The 21,704-nt window shown below is 37.4% G+C and overlaps 1 protein-coding gene across 1 annotated transcript; it reads left to right on the top strand.

Moving 5' to 3' along the window:
* The first annotated feature begins 10,459 nt into the window (after positions 1-10,459).
* On the top strand, positions 10,460-11,281 carry LOC135202178 (zinc finger BED domain-containing protein 5-like). The gene has a single exon (XM_064231432.1). The coding sequence runs from the start codon at positions 10,460-10,462 to the stop codon at positions 11,279-11,281; it is 822 nt and encodes a 273-aa protein (XP_064087502.1).
* The last annotated feature ends 10,423 nt before the right edge of the window (positions 11,282-21,704 follow it).

Raw genomic sequence — 21,704 nt, 5'->3', positions numbered from 1 at the left:
GCGAAAAAAAACATCACATTAAACTGACTAAAAACAATGCAACTGCACGATATTATATTAGTTACCACAACCAACTCTTTTCAATTTTAATATACGAGTTAATTTCGACTGACCTGTTTTTTCATCTAAGACTATAAATCTGTTTCCAGTCTTTTCCTCAACGACTCTAAAAGGACCTTCAAATTTCGGACCCAATTTGTAATTTAGTTCATTTCTCACACTGATTTTCAGAAATACCTTGTCTCCAACACTGATTTTAACATCAGATGTTCTGCTATTACTTCTTTCTACCATTTCTCGGGTCGTGGCCTCGAGATTACGGCTGAGACAAGCATGTCTCTCCTTCGCTGTGGAAATTAATGCATCGATTGTATTTTCTTCATGATGAGGTATAGTTAACAGATCAAATGTGCCTTGTGCTTGGATACCAAACAAAGCTTCAAATGGAGACATTTTAATGGAATCCCTAACCATAGTGTTAATATTATGCCCAACAACATCAATATATCTATCCCAGTTTTTATCATTACCACCTACAGTATTCCTGAGAGCTTCGAGCACTTTCCTGTTTGCTCGTTCACACAACCCATTGGCTTCAGGTCTGTGTGGAATAATTGTTACTTTCTGTATCCCATGACTTCCGCCAAACATTCTAAAGTTTTGTTTACAAACTCTCTGCCATTGTCAGTCAATAGAACGTCGGGTGAGCCATATCTACAAATGATACCATTGAAAAATGCTATAGCCACTTCTTCAGCTGTTTTATGCTTAAGTGGAAAAATTTCTACTATCCTCGTAAGTTCATCTATTATCACTAACAAGTACTTATTCGCATATCTAGATTCACAAAAATTTCCTAGGATATCCATATGTATTCTCTGAAAAGGTCTACTTGGTATCGGATATGACCCTAATTTGCAGGAAGTTATCCTTGCAGGTTTGCAAGCATTGCATACTGTACAGTTTTTCACAAAATTTTCCACATCTTTCCCCATATTTTTTCAAATATATTTAGTATGCACTTCATCATACGTTTTTTCTATCCCCAAGTGTGGACTACCGAACCTGCAATGCACTATATCCAAAACCACCGGAATTAGGACTTTCGGAATTACGATCTGTGTTGTGTCTCCTTTACTTTCACTAGTCCTTAATTTATACTTAATTTTCATGACCAACAGATTACCTTCTAATTCTAAACCCGAAAAAGGTAACTTATAACCTTTCCTGACTAATTCCCCTCTAAGAAATGCTTTTGCGTCTGCCAAAATTTCATCTTCATCCTGCCTTTGCTCTATGAGACCCATATCCCATTGTATAGAATCGCTAGTAACTAGCGCAACTTGAAATCCTTCCGTGTCATAAAACTTCTACTTAGGGCATCCGCTACTACATTTAATTTGCCTTCTATATATTTGAGCTTTGCATCAAAATCCCTGATAGTTAAAAACCATCGAGCTCTTTAAGGTGACAAATTGGGCTTATTAAAAAGATCCAATAATGGCTTGTGGTCTGTAAGGACTTCTACTTTATTCCCTATCAGTAGCATTTTAAAATGAACTAAACTTGATACTATTGCAAAGGCTTCTTTATCTACGGTAGCCATTAATCTTTCATTGCTGCCCTTTGTCCTGAACTTCCTGCTATAAAACACTATGGGATTGAATTTCCCATCAAACATTTGCATAAGGCAAGCACCTATACCCTCTTGACTGGCATCAGTCACTAATGTAAATGGTTTGCTGAAATCTGGAAATTTCAGAACTGGGGGATTCATTAATGCATCCTTAAGTTTCTGAAAACTATCATTCTGGGGTTTTCCCCATTGAAATTGAATGTCCTCCCGTATCATATCTGTTAGAGGAGCTGCTAAGTTAGAAAACCCTTTCACAAATCTACGGAAGAACCTCGCCATGCCTAGGAATGACTTAATTTCTTTCTTTGATCTCGGTGTGCAAAAATCCGATATCGCTTTGACTTTATCGTCGTTTACTCTAACCTCTTCCTTGGATATGACATGACCTAAATATGTGATTTGGTTTTTCAAGAATGAACACTTAGCTAGCTTAATTTTCAACCCTGCTAACCTAAGTCTCCTAAGTACCTCCTTAAGCACTTCCAGGTGTTGCATGATCGAGTCTGTTGCAATTAATATGTCATCCATGTATACAAAAACATTTTTACCCAATAACCCGTGCAAAACTATGTTCACCAACCTGGTAAAGGTCATCGGACTGCCCGATAAACCAAACGGCATCCGCTCAAATTCATAGTGTCCCTTGGGCACTGAAAAGGCCGTATATTCCTTACTATTCTCACTAAGAGGGACCTGCAGAAAACCCTGCGCTAAATTAATTGAGCTATAAATATTATATCCCCCGATTTCTACATAAAGATCAGGTAGGCATGCGACCGGATAACGGTCAGGGATTGTTTTTTCATTCAAACGTCTAAAATCGATGCATACTCGGACAGAATTGTCCTTCTTAGGCACTGCCAACAGAGGAAAGTTATATGGAAACACGCTAGGTCTAATGATTCCTTCCTATTCCCACTTATTAACCTCTTTCTCTATCTGTTCTCTGATTTTGAAAGGTATGCAGTATGCAGGAATATAAATAGGTTTTGCGCCTTTCTCTAAGTTTACCTTATGTTCTAACACATTAGTCAATCCCAGTTTATCCCCTTGTAAAGCTACTGTATCCCCAAATTCTGCCAAGAGCTCGCTTACTGCTACTATATGCTCATTATAATCTGCACTAGCTAAATGTTCTCTGAATATTGGCTTCCTTGATTGCATTTCTGCCTCTACAAACTCAGATTTCCCCTCCACAATAGCCACTGAACCACTGTCATTGCTCCAATCCTGGATATCTACCACATATGTATTCTTCTGGTATTTCCTAACTGTATCATTACAGTTCAGTAATTCTATCCATGTAACACCAGTGTTTGATACACTGTTCACTGTAGTCGTGCTAATAACCCTTCTTAGTTTCTCACTGTTCTCAATTACGCATACATCTGCAGGTTTTTTCACTTCCCTCAACTAGACTTTTACCATAGTCTTTGATCCTGGCATTAAAATAACATCCTCTGCTAAAACACGTTTATATTAATGGTTAGTACCTCCCCGTTCCATGATCCCATAAATATCACCACCCATGGTTCTCACTGCATCCACCCCATTGTTAGTATCAGTAATAATATCAATATTAGTATCAGTATCACCACCCATAACGCCATTGTCACACCCACCAAAATTGTTACCATCGTGGCCCCCAACATCCCGTTTAACATCACCGCAGTTATTCCCCGTATCATCAGTGTGGGTTTTGGTGTCACCACTCCCTATATCCCCGGTATCATCACCATTAGCACCGCCAAACACATCCCCTTTTTCAATGATCTCCATATCCTCAGTTTCACTTGCCTCCTCATAAGGGATAAAAACACCAGGTATTCCAACTGTTATACCACTAATACCCGAATGGACCAAATTCTTGTGTCTTCTACATGCTGGATGGTCCAGCAAAAGTCTGTTGCCCAACGCAACTCCTTTTATAACCAAAAATGGTTCTATTAACACTCTGTCACTGAAAGTAAACCGTATTCTAACACAACCCAGGGTGTTTAATTTATGGGCTTGCACATCACACACCGTCTCCGTTGAGGGTTTCAAAGGGTAATGGGAGAACATGCGTTGATAGAAATTATGATCCATTAAGTTTATACTAGCGACGGTGCCAATAAAGACCGGGATATCGACATCCTCAACTGTTCTATATACTATAGGCCTTGGCTCTGGGGCGTCCCCCACGAGACCACAATGGCACGTACAAATCATCTGTACCCTTTTTTGTTGATCGGCTTTCCAAAAATTTCGCCGATCCCTTTGCCCTCTTAGGTGACCTGCCTGGGAAGTTCTCATATTATAACTCCCAGACCTTTGAGGTGTAGGTCTCGCATCTTTCCGTATCTGAGACTGACAAGCTTGCCAATAGTGATCCACACTCTTACACATTCCACAATATTTGACTCTACATACTTTCTTTGTGTGCCCTGGTTTATTACAATTGTAGTAACGCAACTGCTGATGCCTTTGATCGATTGATCATCTATCATATTCCACTTTTGCACACAAACGGGGAGAAGGAAATTCTGTGTCTCTTTGCACCGTATTTCTTGGACAAGTCTCGTTAAAAAATGTACTATCCACAGTGGGACATTTGGACATAAGTTTCTGAATTTGGGCATAAATTCATTCTTCGTCTGATGTAGGTCTAATCTTTTCATCAAAACTGTCCACTATTTCATCTGGTAAGTTGTGTAATAGAATTGCAAAATGAATCAATTTATGTAAACTTTCGAGTGAGACTTTATCCCCATCAACCCATTTAGAGTTTTTCAATTTCTGTATCCATTCTCCCGCTGAGTCAAAAAGCTTTGAGCTATGCTCAATAAGGCTTGTTGTGCCTTTCTGGATTTTGTACAGCCCTCTTAAATCTATCACCATGTTCCTTTGAGCCATAAGCCACTCTTAAAAATGCCTGTAAATCGGTCCATGACCGACACTTTGTATACTGAAAGCTCCTACACTGGTAGGAAAGATCACCTTCATTGAAATGTAACAAGGCTTTTGCCTCCATGAACGCCTCTATATCATCTGTAATCCCTTTGGCGTTTAAATAGTTATTCACCCCCTCAATAAAAATTTGCACCGGTTGTGAAAGAACTCCGTCTACAATCCCAAGGAACGGGCTGACACCCGCACTTAAATTTGTAATCCTGTGAACCAGAGTCTGGTTACCAATTGTGTCAGCCATTTTGCTTTCTTTATGAAAACCCTTATACTTCAGGATCTTCCCCGACCTCAGTGACATTGATATATTTATGTACACACAAACCCCATCCCAGAAAAATTAATAATAATCATCCACCAATAAAAGATAAAATACACATGCACCACGCCCAACAAACTCCCATATGAACTTGCCACTGCTCAGGTTCAGATTAAACAGCTTTTATATACAAGGTCACTCTGGAAAAAAACAATAAGATAATAAAAAGTTTGAGAGAAAACTGCTTAAATCGGCATCCGTTCACATGGCTGCCACTGCCACTGCCTCTCTCTCTCTCTCTCTCTCTCTCTCTCTCTCTCTCTCTCTCTCTCTCTCTCTCTCATTACCTTATTCGATGGGTCTGCAACACCTCTCCCAGGTGTGTTCACACACTGTAACAAGTAATCAATGAGTGCCCTCTATCAACACTTACTACTCATAACCAAAGCCATATATCGTCCGCTACGAACACACGCAGACACGCCCTGTGTGGCATCAAGCAAACACATCATCTTTCCTGGCTGTTTTTCACTTCAGCATGTTCGAGGAATCCAGTGCCTCTGTCTAACCGACCTGCCTCTAAGCAGAAAGAGCTGAGATAAGCAATTCACTATATAATATATATATATATATATATATATATATATATATATACTATATATATATATTATATTAAATAAAAAAAATCCCACAAATGGAGGCAGGATTAAGACGTTGATATAGACACTTGGAAACTCTTACCCATTCCCATCTACCTACCCAAATACCTTAGCCAAATCCCTGATTAACTTCTAACAAAAGCCAGTCCCCAAAGACGCAGAATATACAAAATCCCTTGTAAAAAATATACATACTTTTACTAAGACAAGAATGAAAATTCACTTTGGTACTAAATCTTGTTAGCACATGAAATTAATGAGCTGAATAATCCCTCGGATTCCAGTGCTTGGCTTCAGGCTTAAATTTCATATTCCATTCCCTTCCATTCTACATGAAATTAATCGATTTATATATTTCCAATGCGCAACTTAATCCTACCATAATTGTGCTTGTGTAAATACTTTCTGGAAGTTTTTTTACGTCTTAATCAATTTATTTTCTTTGCGAATACTTTAACTTTATGTATACAGTTCCATAGTAACACAATGTAATGCAAAGCATTTCTTCTTAAATCTGCAATATTCGTGCTAGCAGTTTCTCTTCAGTATGCTATTGCAAATTTTAGCATCTTGGTGATTAACACTACATTTTGTGCAGATATCTTGTAAGGCTTCAAAGTCTATCATCCCCACTTAGTTTAGTTTTCAAAGCAGTGCCTACATAACTCTAAAGATCACAGTCATTTATAGGCTCATCAATGGTCTGGTTAATCTATCCAAAAATAAATCTAGATGATCACAGGATTGGCCTAAAGGTTTTGTTCTTGAATGAGAGCTGAAAATTAATACAAAAAATTATTACAAAAATGTGAAGAAGCAACTATATAGGATGGAGCAAAGTAAAAAGTAGAAAGCACTGCCTCTTGGGACAAAAGGACCTTCAGATTTCCTTACAGTGCACCGAGCAAAATATACTAAACTGATCATCAATCCTGTGGGGAATTTACAGTACTGTATGAGGAGAAGCACTTTGCTGCATCTTGCTGGCCCCAGCTACGCTACTTGCTGCCCTGTATGTTCATTAGTGTTGGTCTTTTCCCAGTAATTTTAATAAAGTGAAAGTGAAAGAAATAGCTCCTGAAAGTTTATGAGATCAGAGTATTCGAAATTCTGATAATTGCAAATGGCAGTCACAGCTGCATGCAACAGATGAAGTAATACACAAATTTGTCAGTTTTTTATATCCATTTCAAACCCAAATCAACAACCAGTGACTCCATGAAAGGTATTACTGTATTGTACAGCTCTTCAGAACTGATACTACACAATTGCATTAGATTTCATTCAAAATTCACTAACTGGCAACCTAACCTCGTCCATATTTATCTATTATTTCAGTGTGAAAACACGATTATTGCGTACGATAAGGCCATAATATGTTTCATATGAGTGAAGTCTGTCGTAGATTTCAAAACGGTAAGAAAATATCATGTGTAGCAAAATTTAAGAAAAAACACTAACAAAACATTTTATAAACTTTCGTTCACTCATCGCTCATGCATTTGACCAAAACAAAGTCGTCATTAAACATCAATTCAATAGTTAAGTAAAAAAAATTGTCATAACATTAATATTGCTTCCAAAGCAACCAGAAAATTTGAAATGGTCCTATTTGATTGTTTTTACTCCTCAACACTGAAAAATGTAAATATGTAAACACAAAAGTAGAATGCGCCCACTGATATCAGCATGTAAGTGGAGCATGTGTGACACAACCATTAGGCTGGATATTCACGCACAGGTTTATCTGTCAGTCTCCCTGTCAGTTGATCAAAACTGACGTTACAACGTATGTATGGACAACAGTTTGTGGCCAGAGTCAGTCCACTCACAAAAACTGATGAACTGATGGAATTACCTAAAGCTCTTTCGACTGACTGACAGGTGATCATACATGTGGATGGGTTACCACCGATTTTATGACAGTTCACCGCTGGATTTCGGCTGGGAAGGATCTCAGCTGCTGGAACCAGAATATGAATAAATTATGTACTATAGGCCTAATTCATTTCAATGTTAGACACTGCAGATCTATTTGTCGACCATCAAGTCCAAATCTTACGATAAAAAAAAATATTTCCATGTAATAGACAATTTGGTATAGGCTTAGGACAGTGTCCTGCCTTTTCATTTTTATAAAAGCTGTTACTAGTAAAAGCAGGCTTCACAGTCCATTTCATAATAACTGAACCAACCCCCTGGTCTAATTCAATCTTATTCATCAAATATTGTATGAGAACATTATTTAGGCCATACTCAGTTACAGTTTTTTACTTCTTTCCTATTTTTAAGTGAATTACTGTAGCAGCTAGGCTAGGTACCTCAACTTCCTTATCAACTAGCAGAGTTCCTGTCGCTAGCATACAGTGTTGCTACAACGAAGGCTAGGCGAGAAATGAGGGCAATGACCTTGAGTTGACTGTCCAACTGACAGTTCTACTCTTTAGAATCTAGGATAGAACGTAGCAGGAAAAAAACAACAAGAAAAAACGTAACGGAGAGAAAACAACAAGAAAAAACGTAACAAGAAAGTAACAGGAAAAAAGTATCACCAGGTTTTCACTTCACGTTCAATAATAATTTGTGCACTGCTTCGAACGCAGAGAAATGCAAGGTTGAAAATATTTTAATAAAAATCCACCATACGAAAACATAAATCTCACTGAGGGAAGCAGAGAGGAGATTCCACTCTTATTTGGAACCTAGAAAAGTGGCTTAGTAATTATCGACTGAGTGGCATATACAGCCACTCACTCACTGTTTCAGAATTTTACAGAACAGACTGCGAACTTACTTCATATGAGTAGCTGCATACACAGCCAGTACCAACATGGAGGCCATAAAGAGTAATAAGGGTGGCATCAAGATTTGCTTTGAAGGATACATGTATACACGTTCATGCACCCGTAAAGAAAAAATTAAGTGGAAATGTTCAGAGAAAGGGAGCAGAAATTGTAGAGGAAGTCTAAGCACTACACACTTCTGACCAAACCAGTGTGACCTATGCTATGCGTCGTAAAATGAAGCAGCAAGCAGCCACCTCCCTGGACAAACTATCCCAATTCTTTGCTCAAGCAGTTGCTAGTCAAGACCATGATGTTCAGAAGTGGTTTCCATGTGAAGAGAACACCAAGCGATCCCTCTGGTATCAACGGCGCACACCAGCAATCCCTGAAAACCTATATGACTTCATATCGCCAGATGAGTGGAGGGTAACACTAAGAACCAACCCTCAGCAATTCCTCCTTTATGACAATGGGCCAGAAGCAAACTCTCATATCATTGCCTTTGCAACAGAAGAAGATCTAATTTGTCTAGCACAGTGGCTCCCAACCGGTGTGCCGCGGCACCAAGGGGTGCCGTGAGATCTTTTGAGGGTGCTGCCAAAATCTCGGGGAAAAATTTGCACTAACATCACTCTCTCTTGGCGGGACAGAGGGAGGGAGGGAGGGAGGGGACTATCGAGATAGCGGAGGGTCCTTCTCCACCCCTCCTCAACCCACCCGTTCATCAATGAGGGTTGTGGACTGACATGGATAACACACGTACAGGACAGGGCGCACAGCAAGTCGCCAGTCACCACTCGCCAGCATGTCTCAGTACTGATTGGTGACGCAAAGAAGGCTAACTAGCTGAGTTCGTGAGTCGTTTGTTTATCTTTACCTTTTTTTATGAATTAATTACGAACTATTAGTGATGAGTTTCTCAATGCTTTATAACACGGAAAGCAAAATTTTATCATTTTCCCCTGTAATACCAAATGCAAACACATTGTAAATTTGTGATCATTTGCAATTCTTGTGATAAGCTAAAACTGTTTGTCGCTTTCTACCTAACATTCAGAAACTAATTTAAGCCTCTATTTTTGTTTCTTTTTTTTCAGAATACGTCTTACCTGACAGCGTCGAGAAAGAGGGATGGATAAATTCGTTGTGGGGAAGCGAAAAGTACAGGAAAAGGAATTTCAAGACCAAATGGTGGCTTCCAGTATTGGTACTGCTTCGAAGACAAATATTGAAGGGGTTCCTGGCCCATCTGAATCAAAATGCAAAAAGGGTAAAAACACGCATCTCTCTCGAAAGAAAGGACATATATTGATGCCTATTTAGCATATGGTTTTACTTCAAACACTGATGAAGATAATCCGCGCCCTGTGCATTTAGTTTGTGGAGCTACCCTCAGCAATGAGGCCATGGTACCTAATAAGCTCAAGCGGCACCTTAATAGCGAACACCCTTTTGTGTCACAGAAGGACATGGCATATTTGTCTCGTTTGTTAGAAGGGCAAAGTAAGACAGCTACTAAAATGGTCAAGAAGGTATCAGTTGCAGCTTCCTTCAGAGTAGCAGAGCTGATAGCAAAGAAAATGAAGCCTCATACAACTGGTGAAGAAATCATTGGCTCCTGCATGCAACATAATTGTACAAACAATGCTTGGCAAAGAAGCTCAGGAACAGATTTTGAAAGTACCTCTTTCTAATAACACAATCAGCTGTAGGATATCTGAAATGTCAACAGATATCAATGAAGTTGTGAAGCAGATAAAATCAAAAAGAAAATTCGCAATGCAAGTAAATGGGAGTACTGACATAGCTGAAAAATGCCAACTGTTTGGGTTTTGCAAATTCATTGACAAGGATATTGCGGAACAGTATATGTTTTGTAAAGAATTACAGACTACAACCACCGGAGAGGATATCTTTGCATCTGTAAATTCGTACCTCACTGAACATGGTCTTTCATGGGATTTTTGTTGTGGCATATGTACTGACGGTGCACCAGAGCATTGAAAGAAAATCCATCTATAATTACAACTCACTGCTTCCTACACAGAGGTGTATTAGTAGCCAAGACGTGTGGAGAAGAGTTAACTGAGGTTTTAAACCAGGCTGTCAAGATGGTTAATTTCATCAAATCCAGGCCGCTGAAAAAAAAGTATTTCAAAAGATTTGTCAAGAAATGGGTGCGGCTCATATTTCAATGATTTTCCATACTGACATAAGGTGGTTATCAAGAGGTTGTGTACTGAACCGCATTATTGAACTCAAAGAAGAATTAAAAGCCTTTTTCCAAAAGGAGAGACATGATATATTCATAAAGCTGCTTGAAAATTATACTTGGTGTTTGAAACTGTCATATTTGGCAGACATTTTCACGAAGCTGAATGAACTAAATCTCTCAATGCAAGGGAGACTTGAGGGAATTGTAACATCAGCTAACAAGATGAAATGTTTCCAGAGAAAGTCGGCTGTTCAGAAAGACGATGTGTCAAACTTCCCTTCTCTTCAACAACCAGGATATAACGGTCTTGGAACTGTAAAAAATCTGATTCTTAATCACTTGGAACAGCTGAGAGAAGCAGTTGATAAGTATTTTCCATCGCTTTCTACAGAGAAACTCGATTGGATTGTATCACCCTTCGAATTGGCTGACATGGCTGAAGAGCTGCACTTCACGGCAATAGAACGTGACGAATTTCTTGATATGTCTGCTGATTCAACACTGAAAGTCAAATTTGAGAAGAGTGATGTGACACTGGCAGCTTTTTGGCATGGAACATTGGGGGAATATCCTAATTTGGCTAAGAAAGCTATTTCTCTACTTTTGCCCTTCTTCACATCGTATCTGTGCGAGCAGGCATTTTCTGCCATGGCTACAATAAAATTGAAACAAAGAAATAGGGTTCTTTCACTTGAGGATGACATGTGGGTGGCATTATCAACAATAAGACCTGATATCAAGAGTTTGTGTTCCAAGCATCAATCACAAGTTTCACACTGAGTATACATGCTGGTTCACTGTGGTCTATTTGTGTGTTTGTCTTGTATCATAGTGTAACACTGTAACTACTTGAATACATTGTGCAACTACTGTAAAACTTGTCACAATTACATATTTGTATTGTAACACTATTTTTTATTATAGCAGGATCAGTGTAAAGAGTATTTTCATATCATCTAGGTATAAGGTGTTGTTGCATGCAAACTGTTGAAATGAAAAAAATATAATAAAAAAACTACGGAGATTTTAAATATATATTTCCTTATAAGGGTGCCGGGAGCTTTTGAAAGGCTTGCCAAGGGTGCCTCAAACCAGAAAAGGTTGGGAACCACTGGACTCGAGCAGCTGCAGAGACCATCTACGTGAATAGTAACTTCAAGATGGCACCACCACAGTTCACTCAGGTTTATGTGCTCAGTTTCATTCAGTGATAATTATGTTTCATGTGTCTATGCTCTACTACAGAAGTAGTCAAGAGCAGTGTACCCCGAGTTGTTTGATGTTATCGTCGACCGTAGCTTGGAGTTAGGATTTAACCTTCAGGTATAGGAGGTTGTGAGCGACTTCAAAGATGCTGTTTTACATGCAGTGAGTGCCAGCTTTGGTAGAAAAGGGAGGTTTCTACCACCTTACACAGAGCACTTGGCGTAAAATTCAAGGGATTGGTCTTACACAACATTACCATCAAACCAGGGGTTCCGACTTTTCTGCGGTATGTTGGATGGACTTGCCTTCCTGCCCACTAATGAGGAACAAGAGGGCATGGTGTACCTAAAGACCATTAGTCCTCCAGAAGCAGAAGAGCTGGTAGACTATTTTGAATCAACCTACGACTCCGGTAGCTACAGATCCCGACAGATCGAGGATTCACAGGGTGTCAGGCTGCGTCTTGTAGCCCCCAACTAACCCTCTAATGTCTGGAATGTCCACGAAGGTACATTACAAGGAAACTCCCATACCAACAATGTATTTGAAGGATGGAATAATAAGTTCTCAAACTTGGTTGGACATCATCATCCCTCTATATTTAATATGCATACAGTGGTTCCGGAAGGATCATGCCACTGTCGACACTTTGGTGCAACAAGACCTGATTAACACTGCATCCAAACAAAAGAACAGCAGAACGGTTATTCAAATGCAGAAGCAACTACAATGTCTTTGCAATGACAGAGTGGAAGGAAGAAAGACCATCTCAGAATTTTTATAAGGTATTGGACATAATATATGTATAACCCGAATTCTTCATTAAAGCAAATATATTATCTTCACATAGGTCAACAGTTCCAAATTCACGTTTTTTAGTTTTTTATGGCATGAGTATGTAAATGTGACAGATGTTACTTTCTTTCCCAAATACAAGAAACACTGTTACTTTTTTTCAGTTGTCTTTTTTTCCTAGTAAAAGTGGTTACTTTTTTTACCGTTACTTTGTTTCCTGATACTTTCTTTCAGATCACTTACTCTTTAAGGGCCCCATAGATCTTACGATCACCGGATCCGGTCATCTGAATCAGAAGTAAATCTTACTGTCTATAGGGCCCCATAGATGTTACAATCGCTGTATCCGGTCATCTGAACCAGAGGTAAATCTCACTGTCTATGGGGTGATCGTCCGACCAAAAGTGGGCGGAGTCTGTCGGCCTCTTTGACCAACTCGCAACCTGCCGTTGCCAGGTTCGTGGCATCCGATTTAGTTCAGGCGGCCAGAAGCCTCCACGTCTATGGAGTGACCTCAAGATTTACTTCAGTTTCAATGAGATGATGAAACAGCAACATGGCAGCTGCGTCCACAGATAAGAAGTTCTGAGGAGTTTATTGAACGTTTTACGAAAGCGAATTTAGGCTTATGATAAATAATTTGGAAAATTATATTAGGATGATATATATTATTATATATATATATATATAATATATATATATATATATATATATATATATATATATATACATATACATGTGTGTGTGTGTGTTGCATTTATGTATGTATGCATACACACACACACACACACACACACACATATATATACATTATATATATATATACAGGGTGTCCCCAAAAAATGTATGCACATTTTAAATCATTGTAAACTTGGAGTTTATTATAATCTTATTATTTCAAAAATATAAAAATATTTACAAGTATCATTTTATTGTTTTTTCACTGCATTTTGACTATATTTTAAATAATTGTAAATAGCCGATAATTGAACTGTTTGCGTTTATTTTGCAGATTCAATCCCTGAACACAATGATGACAGCCAGACTAACCTTCGAAGAAAGAAAATTGATTCTAAAATGCTACTGGAAGTGTGAAAATGCTAATGAAGTGCAAAGACAATTTAAGAAAGAATTTGAAAAAGAACCTCCAACGCGAGTTACCATCACTCGAATTAGAGATAAGTTTGAAGCTGATGGAACTGTTCAGAACGTTCACAAAAAGCGTTCCGGAAGACCATGATCATCAACGAGCCCTACAAATGAAGAAAGAGTACTGGAAACTTTTCAGCGAAGTCTGAGAAAGTCTGTATGACAGGCTTGTCGTGAGGTTGGAATTTCAAAATCATCTGTCCATCGCATTATACAACGTTGTCATTGGAAAAGTTGTATCCCAAGATTAGTCTATGCTCTTAATGACGATGATCCAGACTGAAGAGTACAGTATTGCGAGTGGTATTTAGAACAATGTGTAGAAAATGCAGATTTTTCAACAAAGATTGTGTGGAGTGAAGAGGCCACATTCAAATAAGATGGTTCTATTAACCGCCACAACCATACCTATTGAGGACCTGAGAATCCACGTCATGCCAATTTACTGGGAATTACAGTGTGGTGCGGTTTATCATCAAGAGGATTAATTGGACCATTCTTTTTTTATACTACTGTAACTGGTCCCTGCAACAGTCGAAGAGTTTTATTTTCAGCAAGATGGGGCACCCCCACATTACCATCGCGATGTTAGATCCTTCCTTGATGAGATCTTACCAAGCAGGTGGATTGGACGAAGGGGTTTCGTTCAATATCCTCCCCGCTCACCAGACCTCACACCACTAGATTTTTTCTTATGGGGATACCTAAAAGACAAGATCTACACTTTGAAACCTGCAATAGTCGCTGAATTGAGAGAAGCCATTGAACATGAATGCGCCCAAATACCAAGGGCATTGTTTCATGATGTGTGCGATTCCATTGCTTCGCATTGTCAGCAGTGTCTGGATCAAAATGGATGTCAGTTTGAGAACAGGCAGTGAAAAAAAAAACAATAAAATGATACTTGTAAATATTTTTACATTTTTGAATTAATAAAATTACAATAAACACCAAGTTTACAATTATTTAAAATGTGTATAATTTTTTTGGGCACCCTGTATATTGTGTGATTTATCTATATATATATATATATATATATATATATATATATATATATATATATTATATATATATATATATATATATATATATATATATATATATATATATATATATATATATATATATATATATATATATATATAGTAGTACCAGTAGCTACCTCGAGATACGAAATTAATCCGTTCGAGGCGCCTTTCTTATCATGAAGTTTTCGTATCTTGGACCACATTTTACATGTAAAATAGCTAATCCGTTCCAAGCCCTCCAAAAGCACCCCTGTAAATTTCATAATAAAGCTAAATTGACCTATAAGCAATGAAATACAACAACAATTAGGACCATTCAATATCTAAATTAATAAAAAAAAATGCAAAATATAACCTGTAAATAAAGTGTATATTAGTGTACATGGTAACAAGAAATATACTGTAACGTAAAATGTGGAAGCTTACCTTTCGAGTTGAGGCTACGTACATACGTAACTATCCAAAGGAAGATTGCTTCTGCCTACTTTTTCACAATGTTCCTGTGTGAGCCTTTTCGGGGGGTGGGGGGTGTCTTCTACAAATGATTGCACTTTATGAAGCGGCTTTAATTTCTGCTGTTTTTTTTCTTTGTACATATGTACGTACGTACACTTAAAAAATATACGTACACAATTCCTGTGTGAGCCTTTTCGGGGGGTCTTCTACAAATGACTGCACTTTATGAAAAGTGGCTTTAATATCTGCCGTTTTTTTTCTTTTTTTTGATTTTTTTATTTTTAACTTTTTTTTTACTTTTTTTTTATTTACGTAGGTTTTTTTTTTTTTTTTTTTTTTTTTCTCCCAGAATTTCAACTTTCTGTTTCTTTCTTTGCACCTCATGACTCTGTTGGCCCTGGTGTGTCCATCAAACCCTGTTCAACCAAATGCTCTCTCTGCAACTGATTGGGGTACTGAATGTTCGGCTGCTGACCCTCAACATAAACTGAAGTGCCTTGATTTATACGTGCTGGTATGCATGTTGTAATGATTGGTCTACACCCTCTGTTCAGCAGGGAGTGGATATTCTACCAACCTTGCAAAGTTTCAGTTATCCCATGAGAGAGACCTTGATCACTTTTCCCATGTGAGAGATCTTTGGTCACATTTTTTTTTTAAATAACGTACACATTGACGATCCCGAAAACGAATACCGCGTGCGTACTATAACAATGCTGGTACCGAGTGGCCAAAGCACGCCACCACGTATACTAGTAGATGCATGATGGGAGGGACGCTGGCCATAGGAGAGAAGGATTTCATGGCTGCGACTAGCATCAGGAACCAATGGGAGAGCAGGAGGATGGTGGTGAGTCTACTAGTACTAAGATGCGCGGCGCGCGCGATTTTTCAAAAATTGTTATCCGGGCGAATCTCGAACTTTCAGAAACCTTTCGTATCTTTGAAAACTTTTCGTATGTAGAGTCGTTAAATTTTTCGTATTGGCTTTCGTAAGTTGAGCCTTTCGTATCTCGAGGTACTACTGTATGTATATATATATATATATATATATATATATATATATATATATATATATATATATATATATATATATATTGAATCTTGCATACAGTCTAATGGTATATAGTCTATATGATCCGTTAAAGCAGAATTGGCCCTTAAATCCTACGGTCCTGTAGCCAAGTAAAATCATAATTTTCAACTTTTTTGGGCACAAAAATTTTTTAGTTTATACAGGGAACACTGAAATGTTGTTGAAGATATTGTCATAAACTTTCATTTTATTTTAAACATGGAATATAACAATGTAATTTAAACAATAGTACTACGCACACATACATCTAGTGTATATCATACATATTATATATATATATATATATATATATATATATATATATATATAATATATATATAATTGTGTATATATAATATGTATATATATATATATATATATATATATATATATATAGTATATATATATATATATATATATATATATATATATATATATATATATATATATATTATGTATATATATATTATATATATATATATATATATATATATTATATATATATATATATATATATATATATATATATATATACATATACACTGTGTGTGTATGTTATGTATGTATGTATGTATTGCGTGTGTATGTTATTTCTGTATATTAGTACTAATTTTTAAAATTACATTATTTGTTGCACATAAAATAAGTTTATGATGATACTTTCAATAATATCTAAATTTTCATTGTTTATATTAAAACTGTATAGAAAAGATTTGAAAATTGTACACTTACTTGGCTACAGAACTGTAGGTTAAAGGGCCTATTCTGTTTTAACGGAACTTTAGACCTACTGTATGCTAGACTGTATACCACTAGACTATGCAAGATGCTGTGTTTGCAACGTCGTTACTTTTTACATGTAAACTCGTGTTGCATCATAATTTGAATAATTGGTTTACATGCCTCTGGGATTATGTATGCCCAAAAAACGACTTGTGGCATGTAAGCGAATGTGTCCAGCAACCTCTCGCATAGTGATTTGGTTTTCATGCAACTTTTGTTTTATATATAATATATATATATATATATATATATATATATATATATATATATATATATATATATATATATATATATATATATATATGAAGGGAGACCGTATTTAATAATTCCATGTCGGTCTGCCTGTCCGTTCTCGGGTAATTAAACCAGTCACCAAGGTAAAGTTTTAAATTAGTAAATAAACAATCGTTGTCCTGAAATGCTCAGGACAACAGGTGAGGTCACTGTAAATTCTTACAGAGATGTAATCTTCCTTTGTATAATTATTAATGTTGTCTAATGTTGTCATAACTGATTCCTTGTTATGACTGTGATCAGGGTTGATTTTAAGTTTATTATCATGTGCAAAAACCATGTAATATTTATGTTCATTTCTTGTACATGCCTTAAGAGTCACACTTAATATTGATATTTGTCATTTTCCCACTGCAGATGTATGAACCATCATGAATAGTTGTCAGGGAGGCACACAGATTCAGCAATATCTGGATTGCTCATTAGTAAATTTATACGTGTATTTATGTATGATTAGTTGAAACTGTATCACATCCGAACACTGCTGTTGTACGGCGGGATGTGTGGCTGGAGAGAACACATTGTGGCGTTCCCTCAGGGCTTGGGTAGGAAACCCTGGACCTGAACGGTATTGTTGTTCAGCCGTTCCCCATGGGTATTTAGTCGCTTAATCCCACTGGTAGTTAAGTATTGTGAAACATTTCTTAAGGGGAAGCGATAAGCGGTCCCACTGCTGTTGTCCAAATAGGTTAAACTGTTAAATATCAGTGTTTTCTCCTGACCATTATGTCAGTCTGTATTTGTATTTGGAGCATGCCATTAGTGTAGCCCAGTGGGCGAGTTTATGGAACTGCATTGCAATTGTTGTGATGGTCAACTTATTGGTCATTGCTTGTATTTACGTGTGTTAACAGTGTTCCCCATTTCTTGGGATGGTTTAGTAAGATTTCCCATTCATTTGGATGAACTATAAGATTACTCGTGTAGCCTACTGTTACCTATTTCGAGAATTGAACTTTATTAGAATTCTCTGATGTCTTTTTAGTCATTTGAATATTTAATTTTGATTAACCATTAATGGAAATTATTCTGTTTTGCAAGTGTTTTATTTACATTATATTATCACTTAATTATCCATGGTACTTGATTCCCCAGTAATAGCCTACTACCACATTTTTGACCAGTGCCTTGTGTTGATCAGTGCCTTGATCCTTAAATACAGTCCACTCTTATAAACCTGTAGTCCTGAGATATCCTCAGTAGACTTTATGCAATTGCCTCGAGCTGCTTGAGATGTTTTGACTCACCAAGTTTCTATATAGAAGTTAGACCGATTCTGAGGGAGGGAACAGATTCTTTGGGTTCGACTTGACTACTTCCCAAACCAGAACCATTGGGAGTTAGGGTGTTCTCCACAATCTTCATAGAATTGATTTAATTTCTTCAACCATAGTCAGTTCAGGCTCTCCTTTTCCGCTGGGGTTTTGCAGTTTCTGCTGTAAGAGTGCAGTCTATAGTGTCATCACTGAGCAAAGTGTTCACGCCCTCACTCTACCAGGCATCAGCAAACTGAAGTGAATCCGAACACCTATGGGCAACACGGATGCCGGAGACAGAACGGAACCTGAATTGCGGTCGTATCCTCTACGGGGCCCTTTACGTATGGACGCTCATCCGTCGAACGTTCACGAGTGCAGGACCCACTTAGACAGGTAGAGCACGCAGCGAGAATGAGTGATGACGCCAGCTGCGTCTCTACATGCACTGACTTGCAGTCTTGTTCACCAGCCTGACCCAAGTCACCCTCGTGTGTACACCTTTTCATTATAATCTTTTTCCACTAGGCATACTTCAATTCTGCAGATATCCCAAACAACTGTTCAGTATATGGGTGCTATAATACAAGAAGAAAGACATCAGGATCAGAAGTATACTACTTTCGTTTTCCAAGGGCAAAAGAACATAAACAACAATGGATTCATTGCTGTTGTCGCACTGATAGCACAAACGCTGACAATGCAGCGGTATGCTCTGTGCATTTTGCTCACACTGACTACAAAGATGACATGAAATCCAGACTCCTTAGAATCGATACTCCTAAGCGACAACGAACATTAAAGGATGATGCAATTTCATCTCTCCTTATGCCTCAAGGTGATTAAACTATAATGCAGTACTATGTATTAGCGTGTGTGTGTGTGTGTGTTTAAAGCTTTGTTACAGGTTTTATTGGAGGGAGGTGTTGTGTTTAAGGGATTGTTATGTATTTATAGCAATGTGCAGCAATTTTTGAATGTTTTGTTGGACTGTTTGAACTTTGTATTTATGCAAATGTGTCATTACTTTGACTTTTTTTTTTGAACTAATAAGGAATAATCTTGTTGACTCTGGGTTTTATCTGAAGGATGGTAGTTTCATATCTGATGCCTGTATCACGGAAATGTTAACAGCGACAAAGACCAAGTAGCATAAAAACTTAGTGAAATGCATTTGAATGTATCTGGTCATCAGCGACAGCAAGTTAATTTGCAACCCAACTTTTTTCAAATACATGCTCTAGTTCAAATTCATATCTTGGAGAAAAGGGATTGTTGGTGAATAGGTACTGGAAGGAAACTTCTGAGTTCATCAACATGGGATCAGTGGATTGATCTAATGAATTCTTCTCATAAGTCTGGGGACAAACAGTCACGTAATGCCTTTGGTGTCAACTTATGTGACCAAATAAATGTTCTGCATAGAATGGGTGAAGTGATGTTAACAAGTAAAAGATTCACAGTGTAAAGGGTTATATATGTTTCAGAAAGGTGTAATCTTATCTTCCCACTCACTAATTGGCTTGCACAATGTGCTGCGTAAGTCTGTCGGTGTAGAATACATTTTGACTGGAAAATTAAATCAAGATAATTGGAACATTTATTTGGGTGCATGCGACAAATGCATGGGCCATATGAGCACCCTAATGCGCTCACTGTGAAATTCAGGTTAAAGACGTTACTCTTAGGAAAAGATGTTGCTCTACTCTCGGAGAAGGCAAACGTACTGATAATTTAGACTGTCTATCTACAAGTGATGGCCTGATGGAAACAAATAAAGGTAGCACTTTCTGTGAAAGAGATCTAGCAGTCGAACTTTACATTACTAGTAACTGTTTCAAAGACTTGGATGTTGGGTGTGAGCTGGAAAATGATGTAGATGATGAGATTGACGATGATGAACATGGATGTAAATCAGTTAATGTAGTTATAGAAGAAGAATCTCTTTGATACATTGGTGGGCTGCAAGGAAGTTTTGTGTACACTCCCTCAGAGTCATTTTATTCTCAATTAACTACAACGAGGAAAGTATTTCAAACTGTGCATGGAGTCAGTCTACAGGATTTAAAAAAAATTGTATTCTAAATTGAATGTGCGGGAGTTGATTTACCAAATGATGTCATAGCCTTCTTTGCCAAAATATCAGTGTTCTTTAAAATTAGAAAGTTAAATAACGATATTAGGATAAATAAGAAAAAAGACAAGACTTGCAGAAGTGAATGTAAAAAACATATGAAAGTGATACGGTAATAGTAGTATGTAGAACAAGCAAACATAACTGTGTTAACCTGTGTATGTACATCATTTGTATATAATCTGTGTAAATAAACTTTACAGTAACGTAAGAGTTATATATTTATTCCTCTTTCAGAAATATATTATAGACATGATAAATATGTTGTCAGTTAATCTAGGATATCCAAATCAATCAAGAGGGAGGGAAAGGGAGCAGGCAGGAGAGAGAGGGAGAGGGCACAGGCAGGTGAGATGTGGATCTGCTGACGTCACTGCGCAGAGAGAGCTTAAATCGGTTCTCTGTCCGTCTGACCTGTCTAAGTGGGTCCTGCATGAGTGGACTGACAGGTAAACCTGAGCGTGAAACCCGGCCTTAAGGGCCCCATACATTAAACTTTATACTAAGCATTCACATCTTAATAAGAAAAATTTCTGGACAGAAAACAAATGATGTTACCTACACATTCTTGCACTTCAAGTTACCTTATGAAAGAATAAATTATACACCAAAAGCAGGCAGAGGGAATTTTAAGAAAATAATATTTAAGCCTGTTAAAAAACAAAGGTTCCATATGCCTTGATATTAATACTAATAAATATTTCGATTAATAGTCATCTTCTCCATATCACCGAAATCATCATGACATTTTATTCCTTAAAGAACAGGTAATCTTTACAAATAAATCAATTAGTAATAGATTATATCTCAGAAGGCTAGCTTAATTTTTAAGCCTATAAATCATTTTGCAACATACAGCCAGCTTAAACAAAGCCTAAAACTTCGACATTCAAAGAAAACTTGTTGTAAATGCCTATTCCTATTTTGAAAATGTTGTTATTGTTGAGATTATTAGGTCCACTTATAATGCTGCGGAGGTTGTTATGTTGACCAGTCCGAGGAGCATGTTAAGTGCGCTGTCATTAAT

This window comes from Macrobrachium nipponense, chromosome 30, assembly GCF_015104395.2.
Source record: "Macrobrachium nipponense isolate FS-2020 chromosome 30, ASM1510439v2, whole genome shotgun sequence".
Taxonomy (NCBI): domain Eukaryota; kingdom Metazoa; phylum Arthropoda; class Malacostraca; order Decapoda; family Palaemonidae; genus Macrobrachium; species Macrobrachium nipponense.
This window is presented reverse-complemented; position numbering and strand designations above follow the sequence as displayed.

What these genes read in the sequence shown, in the direction of transcription:
- LOC135202178 (XM_064231432.1), top strand. Translation starts at nt 10,460, where the DNA reads ATGGGTGCGGCTCATATTTCAATGATTTTCCATACTGACATAAGGTGG.